The 15,602-nt window shown below is 51.4% G+C and overlaps 1 protein-coding gene across 1 annotated transcript in view; it reads left to right on the forward strand.

Annotated features, from left to right (window-relative positions):
• Positions 1–14,498, forward strand: part of LOC133058672 (epididymis-specific alpha-mannosidase-like) — a 40,487-nt gene extending 25,989 nt beyond the window's left edge. The window contains exons 12-19 of the mRNA XM_061145550.1: positions 6,351–6,542; positions 7,058–7,310; positions 8,400–8,510; positions 8,588–8,785; positions 9,725–9,860; positions 11,239–11,351; positions 12,410–12,540; positions 14,411–14,498. Of these exons, the coding sequence (XP_061001533.1) occupies positions 6,351–6,542; positions 7,058–7,310; positions 8,400–8,510; positions 8,588–8,785; positions 9,725–9,860; positions 11,239–11,351; positions 12,410–12,540; positions 14,411–14,498 (1,222 nt within the window). The remainder of the gene's footprint in view (positions 1–6,350; positions 6,543–7,057; positions 7,311–8,399; positions 8,511–8,587; positions 8,786–9,724; positions 9,861–11,238; positions 11,352–12,409; positions 12,541–14,410) is intronic.
• The last annotated feature ends 1,104 nt before the right edge of the window (positions 14,499–15,602 follow it).

The raw sequence follows: 15,602 nt of genomic DNA on the forward strand, positions 1-15,602 counted from the left end.
CTGATGTGATCTCCTAACAGAAGCAGAAGTCTGTGGGTGGCGGGAGTGGGCAGGAAGCTTGGGGGAGCATCTGGAAGAAAGTGAGGTAAGGAAAGAGAAGGAAGAGGCAGACAGAGAAGGGGAGGAAGGCAGGGTGCCATGCTGTGAGGTGAGTGTCACCTGGAGCTCAGCCCCGTCATCTGTCAGCAGTCTAAAAGAGCAGACCAGGACCCCCCTGCCCCTGATGGGGCTTGGTCCTCCAGTCAGCCCACAAGTCCTCCTTGAGAGGGCATGACAGACTGCAGAGAGTGTGGGGGAGCAGCAGAAATAGGGTGTCACCCCAGCAGGTTCTGAGTGCCCCCCGCCCTGGTGTCTGGCTGGGAAAGGTGGAGTCTGCAGGCCAGCTTGAGCTCTGTCATCACTCGGGCCCCATGCCCCTTTTGCAGAACCCCTGAAAGGCCAGCTCCAACTCCCAGCCCCTTTCTGCCCACCTTCAGATGCCTCACACCTAAGCACAACCCCACACGTTGCCTCCCAGGAGGAGAACTCATGTCCTGCTCTCTATCTTCCTGACTTTTCCAAGTTTCACCCACACTGCAGTGTGAGTGAAACTATTTCTCTTCAGGGCCCAATAATATTCCTCTGACAGATGTCCCTTGGTTCATTTATCTAGTCCTCATCTCATGAGCATGTGGGTGGTTTCCACTCTGGGGCTATGGTGAAAAAGGCTGCTGTGAAAATGAATGTACAAGATTTTGTGTGGGCAAAAGCCTTTCTTTCTCTTGGGTTAGTTCCTAGGAGTGGAATTACTAAGTCACAGGAAACGCTTATGTTAAGCTGTTTGTGAAATGGCTGGACTGTTTCCCATGTGACTGCACCATTTTGCATTCTTATCCAAGTGTATGAGGGTCCAATTTCTCCACATCTCCACCTACACTTGTATTTATCTGCCTTTTGGATATAGCTATTCTAGTGGATATGTTGTGGCATCTCATTGTGACTTTGATTTGCATACCCTGAGAACTACAGACATTGAGCATCTCTCCATGGGCCTGTTGGCCATTTGTGCATCTTCTCTGGTGAAATGTCTTTTTAGATCTTTTGTCCATCTCAAAATTGGGTTGGTCTTTATTATGGAGTTGTAAGAGTTCTTTCAACTTAGGAAGAATTACTGCAAACAAAGCTGGTGGAGGTAATGGAAATCCAGTTGAGCTATTTCAAATCCTAACAGATGATGCTGTTTAAGTCCTGCACTCAATATGTCAGCAAAATTGGAAAATTCAGCCGTGGCCACAGAACTGGGAAAGGTCAGTTTTCCTTCCAGTCCCAAAGAACGGCAATGCCAAAGAGTGTTCCAGCTACCGTACAACTGTGCTCATTTCACAAACGATTCCTTTTTCTGGTGCAAAAGTATTTGCGGTTTCAGACCGTGGATTTTAAATCCTGATATGTGTGCATGTATGCCAAGTCACATCAGTCATGTCCAACGCTTTTTGGCCCTGTGGATAATAGCCCACCAGGCTCCCCTATCCATGGGGTTCTTCTGGCAAGAATACTGGAGTAGGTTGCCGTGCCCTCCTCCATGTGATCTTCCCAACCCAGAGATCTAACCCACATGGCTGACATCTCCTGCATTGGCAGGAGGGTTCTTTACCTGTAGTGCCACCTGGGAAGCTCGTTAAATCATTATAACTAGGCTCAAATACATCTTTATTAATCAAAATAGGAACCATTACAGTTAACACATTTTTGCCAATGAGAAAAAAGTTTGTTTATTCCTATAGCATAAAAATCTGTGCTTCAGGATACCATGAACTCTTGGAAAGCATTTTCTGTCTCCTGCTGGTTGTGGAAGCATTTTAGATTTACTGAGCATACTTCTCTGATGTAATGGTTTTGATGGGATTCAGAAAGCTGTGGTGGATCAGATAGGCAGCAGATCACCAAACAATGACCATGACCTTTCATTTTCAGTGCAAGTTTGGCTTTGGGAAGTGTTTTGGAGCTTCTTCTTGGATAACCAGTGAGCTGGTCATTGATGGTTGTCATGCAAAATCCACTTTTGCCACACTTCATGATTTGATTGAGAATTGGTTCATCGTTGTTGTATAGAATAAGAGAAGATGAGACTCAAAAGGCCAATTTTTAAATTTTTGGTCAGCTCATGTTCAGTTCAGTTCAGTTCAGTCACTCAGTCGTGTCCGACTCTTTGCGACCCCATGAATCGCAGCACGCCAGGCCTCCCTGTCCATCACCAACTCCCGGAGTTCACTCAAACTCATGCCCATCGAGTTGGTGATGCCATCCAGCCATCTCATCCTCTGTCGTCCCTTTCTCCTCCTGCCTCCAGTCCCTCCCAGTATCAGGGTCTTTTCCAATGAGTCAACTCTTCACATGAGGTGGCCAAAGTACTGGAGTTTCAGCTTCAGCATCAGTCCTTCCAATGAACACCCAGGACTGATCTCCTTCAGGATGGACTTGTTGGATCCCCCTGCAGTCCAAGGGACTCTCAAGAGTCTTCTCCAACACCACAGTTCAAAAGCATCAATTTTTCGGCGCTCAGCTTTCTTCACAGTCCAACTCTCACATCCATACATGACCACTGGAAAAACCATAGCCTTGACCAGATGGACCTTTGTTGGCAAAGTAATGTCTCTGATTTTTAATATGCTATCAAGGTTGGTTATAACTTTCCTTCCAAGGAGTAAGCGTCTTTTAATTTCATGGCTCCAGTCACCATCCACAGTGATTTTGGAGCCCCCAAAAATGAAGTCTGACACTGTTTCCACTGTCTCCCCATCTATTTCCCATGAGGTGATGGGACCAGATGCCATGATCTTAGTTTTCTGAATGTTAAGCTTTAAGCCAACTTTTTCACTCTCCTCTTTCACTTTCATCAAGAGGCTTTTTAGTTCCTCTTCACTCTCTGCCATAAGGGTGGTGTCATCTGCATATCTGAGGTTATTGATATTTCTCCCAGCAATCTTGATTCCAGCTTGTGCTTCTTCCAGCCCAGTGTTTCTCATGATGTACTCTGCATATAAGTTAAACAAGCAGGGTGACAATATACAGCCTTGACGTACTCCTTTTCCTATTTGGAACCAGTCTGTTGTTTCATGTCCAGTTCTAACTGTTGCTTCCTGACCTGCATACAGGTTTCTCAATAGGCAGATCAGGTGGTCTGGTATTTCCATTTCTTTCAGAATTTTCCAGTTTATTGTGATCCACACAGTCGAAGGCTTTCGTGTAGTCAACTCATGAGGCACCCATTTATTAAGCTTTTTTATCTTTCTAATTTGCTTCAAATGCTGAATGATGGTAGAATATTGACGTTGAATTCTTTGGCAACTTCTCATGTGGTTGTAAGAGAACCAGCTTTGATGATGGCTTTTAATTGGTTGTTGTCAACTTTTGATGGCCAGCCAATATTCTCCTTATCTTCAAGACTCTCATCTACCTTGCAAAACTTCTTGAACCATCACTTTACTGTTCATTTGTTAGCAGTTCCTGGGCCAAATGCGTTTGTTGATGTTGCAAGTTGTCTCTGCTGCTTTACAACTCATTTTGAACTCAAATAAGAAAATCGTTGAAATTTGCTTTTTATCTAACATAATTTCTGTAGCCTAAAATAAATATAAAACAAACAGGAAGTAATGTCATTGGCAGAAAAATATAAAGTGAGAAATGCACATTAAAATGACATATAACTTCATTTATTTAAGAATGTATTCCAATATCAAACAGCAAATTTCAACAATGCAAAAACCGCAGTTATTTTGCACCAACTCTAGCAAGGTTATGCTCAAAATCCTTCAAGACAGACTTCCGCAATAAGTGAACCGAGGACTTCCAGATGTACAAGCTCAGTTTCAAAGAGGCAGAGGAACCAGAAATCAAATTACCAACATTTATTGGATCATAGAAAAGCAAGGGAATTCTAGGAAGATGTCTGCTTCATTGACTACATTAAAGCCTTTGACTAGGTGTATCACATCAAATTGTGGAAAACTCTGAAATAGACTGGAATACCAGACCACCTTATCCTTTTCCTGAGAAACATGTATGCAGGTTAAGAAGCTACAGTTAGAAGTGTACATGGAACAATGGACTGGTTGCAAACTGGGGAAGGAGTACATCTAGGTTGTATATTGTCTTCTTGCTTATTTAACTTATATGCAGGGTGTATCTTGCAAAATGTTGGGCTGGATGAATCATAAGCTGGAATCGAGATTGCTGGGAGAAATATCAACAACCTCAGGTATGCAAATGATACTACTCTAATGACAGAAAGTGAAGAGGAACTAAAGAGCCTCTTGATGAAGGTGAAGAGGAAAATGAAAAAGCCAGCCTGAAACTCCACATTCGAAAAACTAGGATCATGGCATCTGCTCCCATCTCTTCACGGCAAATAGTAGGGGAAAAAATGGAAGTAATGACACATTTGATTTTCTTGGGCTCCAAAATCACTGTGGACGGTGACTGCAGCCATGAAATTAAAAGACATGTACTCCTTGGAAGGAAAGCTTTGACAAACCCAGATAGTGTATTAAAAAGCAGAGACATCACTTTGCCAGCAAAGTTCCATATATATCAAGAAGAAGAAGTAGAAGTGAAGTCGCTCAGTTGTGTCTGACTCTTTGTGACCCCCATGGACTGTAGCCTACTAGGCTCCTCCGTCCATGGGATTTTCCAAACAAGAGTACTGGAATGGGTTGCCATTTCCTTCTCTAGGGGATCTTCCCGACCCAGGGATCAAACCCGGGTCTCCTGCATTGTAGGCAGATGCTTTACCATCTAAGCCACCAGGGAAGTCCAATATATATCAAAGCTATGGTTTTTCCAGTGGTCATGTATGGATGTGAGAGCTGGAACATAAAGAAGGCTGAGCACCAAAGAGCTGACGCTTTTGAACTGTGGTGTTGGAGAAGGCTCTTGAGAGTCCCTTGGACTGCAAGGAGATCAAAGCAGTCCATCCTAAAGGAAATCAACCCTGAATATTCATTGGAAGGACTGATGCTGAAGCTGAAGCTCCAAAACTTTGGCCACCTGATGTGAAGAACCAACTCATTGGAAAAGACCGTGATGCTGGGAAAGATTGAAGGCAAAAGGAGAATGGTGTGACAGAGGGTGAGTTGCTCGGATAGCACCACTGACTCAATGGACATAAATCTGAACAAACTCTGGGAGACAGCGGAGTACAGGGGAACCTAGTGTGCTGCAGTCCATGGGGTCACAAAGAGTTGGACCTGACTTACTGACTGAACAACAATAATAAGAGTTGTTTCTATTTTCTAGATACACATCCATCATCAGGTGCATGATTTGTGAATGTCTCCCATAGTGGCGTTTGACTTGCAAGTTTCAACATGGCACTGCGAGGACCTCTTATGAAAGGAAGCTAGGGGCGGGGGCCTGGGGTCAGATGAGAAAGGCTTGGGTTCCAGACTAATGAAAAGGGTTCTTTTCCTCCTCTCCTCTTCTAAGGAGCTCAGGAGGGCATTCCTCCAAGACCTCTTCTTTCCTTGGCCACAAGAACCCTATAGAAATCCACAAAGGGGCACAGACATATCACTTCTTCAACCCCTGCTGTCAGACAGGGCCAGCTGGGATACGAATGCATAGCTGCTCCTTTGCTTAGGCCACACCCGGGGAACAATGCAAACCCATGTGTGCAAGGCTCTGAGCCAATTCCTCCTTTATCCCCAGTGTATCCACACCTCCAGTCCTAACCTAAGGGGGTGAGAATGGAGCCTGGGTTTGGAACTGAACCTGAGTCCTCCTTGGCACTTCCTGCGTGTGGGATCTCAGGAAATGAGGTCGTATCTCCCAGCGCACTATGCCTCTGTCCTGAGATGGGTTCATAATCCCTGCCTGTGGGGGTGCAGAGAAAAGGATGAAGGTTAAGTGAAGGCACTGGCAAGTGACATGGGGACAGCACCAGAGTGACAGAGTTCCACGATGTCCTGGCTTGATGACCTCCTGAAGGAGTAGATATCCCCCTGCTGGCATCTAGGATAATGGGGCCAGGCCAATGAAGGCAAAGACTCTGCAGACATGATACACTCTCTGCTTGTATCCTCAGGAGCCTGCACCGAAGCCTGTGTGCCCTCCTCTGTGGGATCTGCTCCTGGACACAGATAGGGTCTGATGCTGCATGGGCTCTGCTGGGTCCAGCCAGCTCTCCTCCAAGCCAAGTGCGTGAACTTCACTCAGTGACCTCATAGCTGTCACTGAAGAGCCGAGGAGGTTGTTTGTGTCCACCCCTGGTTCCAGGCTGGCATCTCCATAGAGGCTCTGTGAGCCTGGTTCCAGCATAAGGCTGACATATTGTCCAAGATGATGACGCTGTTTTCTCCTTCCTCTCTGTGCAGGTGGAGTAACCAAACAGTCCAGGTGACCCAGACTTTTATGGAGTATCATGCGAAGAGTGATTTTGATCAAGGCCCCATTTCAGACAATTATGTGTTTAGACCCAGTGGTAAAGCAAAGCCCGCGTGGGAGGCTGTGAAGATGGAGATCGTGGCAGGGCCGCTGGTGACTGAGGTCCGGCAGGACTTCTACAGGTGAGGGCGGCCCCCTGGCTGTGCTCAGCATGTGGAAGTGCTCACAGGCAGGTGACTGAGGCAATGGGGGCCTGTCCTTGCTGCAGACACCCAGCCCCTGGACCTGGGCTTGGCGCACGGTCCTTCCTCCCTGGAAGCCCCATGACGTCATGAGCTGCTCCAGTCTCTGCAGGCCTGCTCTCTGGCCTGCGCTGTGTCACCCTGGGGGCACCTGAGTCCAGAGGTGGGACAGGAGCCCACGGTGACAGTGACCAGCACGAGAGCAGTTCTTGTGTTTCCATCAGCAGGACAGACAGAGCCGCCAGCATGGCTGGGTACCCAGAGTCTTCAGAGGACAGGGTCCCTCCTGTTCTCTATTCCAAGCAGGCTCCCCTTGGACGCATCCCCAGGATGCTCCCAAGCATCCTTCCTGGCTGCAGGAAGGATGGAGGGAGGAAGACAAAGGAAGAAAGGAGAAGGGCAGGGCGTCCAGTAGGCTCCCCAGGCTTGACCTATCTGTCCTGCTTCTCCTCCAGGGAGTTGGATGACAGGGAGCCCACGTTCGCCATCTACTCCCGGCTGGCCCACGGGCCCCCGAGCTCTGACGGGGAGCTGCTCTGCCATCGCATAGAGCAGGAGTACCGGGTGGGCCCCTTGGAGCTGAACCGTGAGGCCATCCTAAGGACAAGCACCGACCTGAACGCGGGGCGGGTCCTCTACTCGGACAACAATGGCTACCAGATGCAGCGCAGGCCCTACAGGAACTACACGAACAACATCATCGCTCAGGTACACCCTGAGCATGGCAGCCAGAGATACAGTCTTGATGGCAGGTTTCCAGAAGGCAGGAGAGATCCCTTAAGCTCCAGCGCATCTCCTCTAGGGTGTCTGCCCCTCGGGCCCGTGGCCCAGGCGTGTTCAGACCTGGTCTCAGAGTCTGGGGTCACCGTGTGTGAGGCGTGTCCCTGAGGTCTGTGTGCACTGCAGGTCCTCCTCAGTCAATGGATGACCCACTGGGGGTTACTTGAGGATTAATATGATGGTACCTGTCTAGGCCTGAATGGGGTATAACCCTCCTTGGCTGCCCTGAGCTGAGCCACAGCCTGTCTTCCCGGGAGAGCTGAGCAGGGGCTGAACTCCAAAATCAATCAGCTCCCAGGGCCTCTGCCTCCAGCAACATGACCTTAGGCGAGTCCCTGTATGTCTCTGGGCCTCGGTGCTCTCCTGGGAAGTGAGTGACCTCCCCCAGAGCTGTGCTGAGGGCTGGGATGATCCAGAGGCAGCACTGTGCTGGGCACCTCCTGAGCCTCTGTCCTTATTAGCTGTCTCTCCTTAAACTGTGGCCCTTAGAGGGGGTTTGATCCCTCCCTGCTCTGTCTTCCATGAGTTTCTGTCCCTTCATCTCTGTGGCTGGTCCTCACCTACCGTGGTCTGGGCTCCAGAAGGTCCAGGACAATCAGCTCAGGATATCTTGCTCCAACAGAGAAAAGGGCAGGGCTCTGTGAGTGCTTTGCAGCCCAGACACCAGCCCCTTATTTGGGAACCCCTGGCTGGAGGGCATCCCAGGCTGGACTGGCACAAATGCCTCATTATCTCCCTGCAGCAGGGGGACCTTTTGGGCACATTTTACAGATGGAGAAACTGAGGCTCAGGTGGGCTGGGTCCCCCAGGGCATAAGGTCAGGAAGCAGTGCAGCTGGCTTAGAATCCCAGTGCGTCCATCTCAGAACTCAGAGCCCCTCCCCCTGTCTACCATGCCACCCTGGGCTGCTGCTGCACCCATGCAGGGGGCCGCCTGGGGCCATAGGGAGACCCCGGACCTGCTGGCTGACCTGGCCCACTGCTCCCACCACCGGCCTGCTGATGTTTCTGTCCACAGAATTACTACCCCATGGTGCAGTCAGCCTTCATCCAGGACAGACGAAGCAGGCTGGTACTGCTGTCCGAGCAGGCGCACGGCATCTCCAGCCAAGGGAACGGGCAGGTGGAGGTAGGAGGAGGCCCCTTTGGTCACTCACAAGCAGCCCATGGTCCAGGCAGACCCGGTCAGACAGTTGTCCTTTGCAGGTCATGCTCCACCGGCGGCTGTGGAACAATGACAAGTGGGCCCTGGACAACGACCTCACACTGAACGACTCCTCGGTCGTCCACCCGGTGCTCTGGCTCCTGCTGGGACCCTGGACCCTCACCAGTGGCCTGCGCCAGAGGAGTGGGCTGGCGCTGCAGCACCGGCCCGTCGTGATGCTCAGAGAGATGAATGGTGAGGTGGGGGGGTCCTTTCAGTGCACCTGTCATCACTGCCCCCGGGTGAGCCGCCCTGTCTAGGGATGCGGCTGAGCTGGTGCCTGCAGGGATCTGGGCTCCTATGGGGCAGAAAGTGACCAGACGCCTCAGATCCAGGCCTCTCATTTTAATTGTGGGCAACCTGAGGTGCAAAGAGGGTTCAATGACTCGTTTAAGGTCATATAGCTGTGTGTGTGTATGTGCGTTAGTCACTAAGTCGTGTCCGACTCTTTGTGACCCCACGGACTGTAGCCCACCAGGCTCCTCTGTCCAAGGAATTCTCCAGGCAAGAATACTGGAATGGGTTGCCATTTCCTCCTCCAGGGATCTTCCTGATCCAGGGATCAAAGCCGGCTCTCCTGCATTCCAGGCAGTTTCTTTACCGTCTGAGCCACCAAGGAAGCCCCAGGGAAGGAGTCTTGAGACTCCTGTTTCAAGAGCAGAGATCCCAATGAAAGGTTCTGATTGGCCCTGATCAAATCCCGTGACCCAAGCCTGACCAATCACTGAGGCCTGGGAGTTGTGAGGCGATGGCGGCTCCAGCTGGAGCCCAGACCATCTCTTGGAAGAGGAGGGCTGAATCTGTCTGGGCAGAGGCAGCGATAGATGTCAGCAGGGGAGCTGGCGTCTGAGACCTTGTTCACAGAGCAGGTCTCTGTGTGAACTCCCTGCGAGTTCTGGAAGAAATGGCGTCTTCTCTCTGGTCCCATCTCCCGGTCTGCAGTTTGAACCGGCTGGACTAGAGATTCAAGGCAGGCTGGGGCTTTTGCACGAACAGGTGCTTCAGGATGCCTGCCCTATGGACCGCAGGTGGGAGGGAGTGAGATCAGATGAAGCGGGGGACTTAGTGTGGTGAGCTGTGAGTGTCAGGAGGAGAGTTTGGCCCAAAGCCTCTCCTTGTTGTCCATCTGCCTTGCAGAGATTGCCCAGCATGGCTCAGGCCCCAGGCAGCAAGAGGCAGTGACGCTTCCCCCAAGCGTCCACCTGCAGCTCCTCAGCATCCCCGGCTGGAAGTACAGCTCAAGCCACAAAGAACACCTGCGGACTCTCCGGAAAGGTGAGGCAGGTGTTCAGGCATCCAGACTCACTCCTGCCTCCACATGCCAGCCCGGTCCCCCAGCCCATCACTGGACAAGGGGCTCTCCTCAGAGTCATCCAGGCTCTATGAGGTCACCTGGTTCCCTTTTTGCCCAATGAGGGATCTGAGGCCCTCAGGGAGGCAGGTCACTCAGCAAGCAGGAACACGGTGGGTCTGGATAACATCAGATGCAGTGACTGTGTACAGAGAGAAGCCCCCAGCAGGTGATCAGGGAGGGCTTCCTGGAGGAGGAAACAACTGCTGGGAACCCATTAGTCATATCACCAAGGCGTCTACTCCACCCTGCCTGCTCTGTTACACTCCGTGTATCTCAACGGCAGGGCTCACTATGCCTCAGATGCCCTCCTGCTCTCAGAGACCCACCAAGGGCTGTCACCCTCCAGCGTAAATGTCTGTGGAATGGGAGAAGGAGGAAAAAGAGGCAGAGGCCAAAGGTCATCTTTGTCCCTGATAGAGGGCTGTTGCTGAGTGTGGCTCAACTCTGTAGACAAAAGTGTATGGGCTGGTCAAGTCCATCCTGTTAGAGAGAGACTGGTATAGACTGAGCCAGGGGAGCCACAGCCGCAAGGGATGCTGTGAGGCCTGCTGCCTCTCATGATGCTTGAAACCTCAAGGAATCACCACTAGCTTGATCATTGCCATCATTATCATTATCGTCACCACCACCTTCATCACCATTATCCTCATCAACTTCATGTTCTGCACCAAGAAGTCCTTCCCTGATTCTAGAGCTCCAGCCCCTAACCTCGACACTACAAATGGAGACAAGAGACATTGCAGACTTCTTATGCAAAGTAACAAGGAGCCCACAGCATCACTGTCTTCCCACAGCACAGGTCATTTTGTCCCTGTGTTCTGGGGGATCGGCATGATGGCCCTTCTCACTGGGTCTCAAAGGACCAGCAGTGACTGTGTACAGTCACATTTGTGATGGTGCCTCATCTTCAGGGTTACAAGGCCACACCCCCCTTCACAGGGGCTGGGGCAGAGAGAATCTTCCAGGGAACAGGAGGCTGGAGGGACAGGCCCAATGAGGACCTCACCTCAGTGAACAAGAACGAAGACTTTCAGATGGCTGGAACAGCCCTGGTGTGGGCGGTGGGAAGCGGTCACTTTGGCTGCACCTGGGTTGGAATCCTCCCGGCTCCTTCTTGATGCACACCAGCTGTGTGTGTCTGGGCACGTGCTCGCCCCTCTCTGAGCCTTGTTTGGCTCATCTGCAAAGTTGGGCTGTGTTAGCTGCCTCCAAGGGAGGTTGAAGTTGTGAAATGGAGGTGAGAGTGTAAAGTGCCAGGCAGACTGTTGTCCTCACGGCCACCTTTCGTCTGTCCCTCAGACCGAAACCGCGAGGCCAAGGCAGACCTGCGCCGGGTCCTGCTGCGGCTCCAGCACCTGTATGAGGTGGGCCAGGACCCCGTGCTGTCTCAGCCTGTGACGCTGAACCTGCAGGTAACCGCCCTCCCGTGTGCTGCTCCGACATCACAGAGTCAGGCCCCCAGGAGTACACGCCCTCGGGAGACAAACCCTGGTGTGACTACCCAGACTCAGATGGCACCTGGCAAATACCACATCAGGGTGGTCTCACAAAGGAACCTGGGGGTCCCTCACCCTTCGTCATGATGGTCTTCTGAATTTACCATCATGTAACACACATGTATTTTGTTTATCATTTTTTCTTGTAGCACATCTTCTTACACAACACAGAAGTTACATGCATAATAAGAAAGTGAACAGATTCTTGCAGACTCCCTAGTGGGTGATTACACAGTCCAGGGGCGAGTCTGGGTGCCTCCTCTGGGCTTCGTGGGCCCCTGGGTTCTGGGCCTCAGTCTCCTCACCTGTAAATGGGGAGGAGAGAGTCTTTGCCCACAGGGATGCTGAGAGGCTGTGGTGGGACTGTGTGCACACAGGTGCCTGGCACCTAGCACACCTGATGGGTGTCAGTGTCCTGACCCTGACCTCTGCCCTCCCATATTGGCACGGCCCTCAGGAGCAGATGTAAAGGCAGAGGGCGGATGGTAGCAGCACAGGGAGCCTGCCCTCCACGCCTTCCCCTCCCCCAGCTCAGGGAAGCTCCTGCAGAACAACCCCCGCCCTTGGGGCAGCCACCTGTCCTTCCTTCCCAGTAAGAGTGTTCACCCACCTCCGCTTTCAGCCTGGAGGCTGGTTTGATGCTCATTCAGGACAAGGGGATGCATAACATAACTGACATCATCCCAGGACCACGCAGGGCTCCTGGGAGAATTGCAGAGAGACAGGCACTCGATGCTGGAGTGGCTCAACGTGCCTGCCACCTGCTGGGCATGCTGATCAGCCAGCACTGGGGCATCAGCTGCCCCCGACCTCAGTTCCTCATCTGTAAAATGGGGCTGCCCCTCCTCCCGCAGGGACTTGCTCTACAATGAATGTGTGCGATGCTGGGCCCTGGTGCGGCCGCCCTGCTGCATCGGGGTCTCTACTCAGATCTGGGGTCCGGGTGCTCACCCCTCCCTTGCTCTGTCCTGCAGTCTGTGCTGCGGGGACTGGGCTCCGTGGTGTCCATGGAGGAGCGCTCGCTCACAGGGACCTGGGATGTGAGGAAGATGCATCGCTGGACCTGGAGCACGTGGGACCTTCACCGCTACAGAGGTTCAGCCTGGTCCTGGCCCTGCCCTGGGTCCCCAACCTGACCCCCAGCCAGACCCCAGCTCTGCCCCTGAGGCCTTGTGTGACCTGGAGCTGGCCATCCTCCTTCTCTGGGTCTCAGCCTTCCTGCATCAACCAAAGAAGTTTGCAGACTCTAAGTTTCAGTTCAGTTTCCATCTGCCAGGGCTCCACACAGAGTGTGTGTGTCCATGTGTGTGTGGCTGTGTGAATGTGTGTGCACACGTGTGTTCAAGACCACACCCCCCACCCATGTCCAGATGAACCCAAGGTTTGCATGTGTACCCCAAGGGGTTGTGATGCCCTCCATGGTGTGCAGTGTCTGCACTCCCAACATTTACTCCTGTGAACCCTAGGCTCCTTTTTGCCTCCCAGCGTTTACTCGTGCTCCCCCCTCCACTTGGTCTGCCTTTGACCTTCATCTGGACCAGCTCCTAGTCAGGCTCCCTCGGGTTCATGTCTGGTCAGGTGCCTCCTCTGCTCCTCCTTCCTTGTCAGTTGGCTCTGAGCTGTTTATCTCTTCTTTATCTACTGCACACAGCATAGTCTGGGTATGTAGGTAAACACCGCAGTTCAGTTCAGTCGCTCAGTCATGTCTGACTCTTTGCAAACCCATGGACTGCAGCACGCCAGGCTTCCCTGTCCATCACCAACTCCCAGAGCTTACTCAAACTCATGTCCATCAAGTCAGTGATGCCATCGAACTATCTCATCCTCTGCTGTCCCCTTCTCCTCCTGCCTTCAATCTTTCCCAGCATCTGGGTCTTTTCAAATAAGTCAGTTCTCCACATCAGGTGGCCAAAGTATTGGAGTTTCAGCTTCAACATCAGTCCTTCCAATGAATATTCAGGACTTCCAGTTTCTTTAGGATTGACTGGTTTGATCTCCTTGCAGTCCAAGGGACTCTCAAGAGTCTTCTCCAACACCACAGTTCAAAAGCATCAGTTCTTCGGCACTCAGCTTTCTTTATAGTCCAGCTCTCACATCCATACATGACTACTGGAAAAACCATAGCTTTGACTAGACGGACCTTTGTTGGCAAAGTAATGTCTCTGCTTTTTAATGTGCTGTCTAGGTTGGTCGTAGCTTTTCTTCTAAGGAGCAAGTGTCTTTTAATTTCATGGCTGCAGTCACCATCTGCAGTGATTTTGGTAGACACCCAGCCAATGCATTATAGAATGATGGAATGAAGGGTATTTAGTTGGCAAAAAAGGATGTAAGGAAGGAAGGAAAGTATGGATGCAGGAAGATACATGGTTGGATAATGGATGGATGAAAGATGAATGGAAGGAAGAAAGGAACATGGATGGATGATGTATGCATGGGTGGATGGATGAGAGGATGGATGGGAAGAAGTTGGATGTTTCATGGATGACTGGAGGTTGGATGGAGTGACAACAATGGAAGGGTGGAGGAATTGGATTCAGGGATGGATGGATGGATGGTAGCATGTGTGGATGAATGGATCAACAACTTTCATCCCAAGCATAAAGCCTAAACCCCAGGGTGCATCTAAGGAGAGCCCATTGAGATCAAGGCAGAGCCCCCTCATGGCCTCAGTGAGAAGATTACTCTTAGGCATATATATGGTGCCACAACCCATGGAGATACGAGGCCAAGTGGGGCCAGGACCCCTGTACATGCCTTGACTGTGCTGTGCCCTCAGGGGAGGCCAGATATGAAAGAGGCCTCCCTGGCAGTGGAGTCCTATCAAGAGGGAGCAGCTGAGGGCTGTGATCACAGTGGGAGCCACAGACACAGCAGGAGCTGTGTTGTGAGGGGGATGCTGGGAGGAGGGGACCTGGGGAAGCAGGTGGTCCAGGGGCCGTGCTGGACAGACCCTCTCTGCTACCAGGCAAATTCAGTCGTCCCTTACCACCCCTGGGAGGCCCTAACATCACCATCTACCCGAAGGAGATCCGGACGTTCTTCATTCAGTTTCAAGAGTGGTGAGCCCTTGGCATTGGCAGATTCTTGGTCCCAGGATACAGAAAAGCAGCCTAGAGGGATGAGGGGAACAGCTGCTAAGCTGGTGTGCTAACGGCAGGAAATGGATGGATGGGGGTGTTCTGACTTCTTAAAATTGCGTTAAGGACCTGTGTCTTCCCCTGCCCACTGGAGCCGGCCCTCTCTCTCCTCTCCTGTCACAGACGGTAGCTTTACAGATGCTCACCCTCCTGCTTCACTTGCAAGAGTCAAAGCCAGGTGTTCTCCCAAAGACGGAAGCAATAATCCACAGGGATACCAAAAGGCCTGCAACCCTGCCGGATCTGAGCAAGTCCACTACTGCATGCTGGGCACCTACCCCAGGCTGGCGACACTCTTGCAAGGGCCTGGCTCTGCCTACTGTGCAATGAGGGGAGCTGCTGCGCAGGCTTGATATGTGGATCAAACTGGGAGTCCAACCCCAGACTCCTCCCCTGCCCCAGGGGACACCTGTCCAGCAAGAAGGCCCTGAAGCTCGGGCCACCAAAAGATGAAACCACACAGCATGTGAAATGGAGGACATTTAGTATAAGAATTATTAATGATAATAAAAGTGCAACTTCCTCTCTTAGGAGTGTGCCCGAAGGATTAAAACATTCAACCACCAGGAGCTATTTCATGCATATTCACAGCAGCATTATTCTCAATGTCCAAAGGTCGACACAACTCAAGTGCCCATCCAAGATACCTAGATGCTGAAAAGCTTTCCTTATGTACACAGTAGACTATTACACCACCATTCAATTCAGTTCAGTTGTTCAGTCATGTCCAACCCTTTGTGACCCCATGGGCTGCAGCACACCAGGCCTCCCTGTCCATCACCAACTCCCAGACCTTACCCAAACTCATGTCCATCAAGTCCGTGATGCCATCCAACTATCTCATCCTCTGTCATCCCTTCTCCTCCTGCCTTCAATCTTTCCCAGCATCAGGGTCTTTTCAAATGAGTCAGCTCTTCGCATCAGGTGGCCTAAGTATTGGAGTTTCAGCTTCAACATCAGTCCTTCCAACGGATATTCAGTACTGATTTCCTTTAAGATGGACTGGTTGGATCTCCTTGTAGTCTAAGGG

The sequence above is a fragment of the Dama dama genome, chromosome 6, assembly GCF_033118175.1.
Source record: "Dama dama isolate Ldn47 chromosome 6, ASM3311817v1, whole genome shotgun sequence".
Taxonomy (NCBI): Eukaryota; Metazoa; Chordata; class Mammalia; order Artiodactyla; family Cervidae; genus Dama; species Dama dama.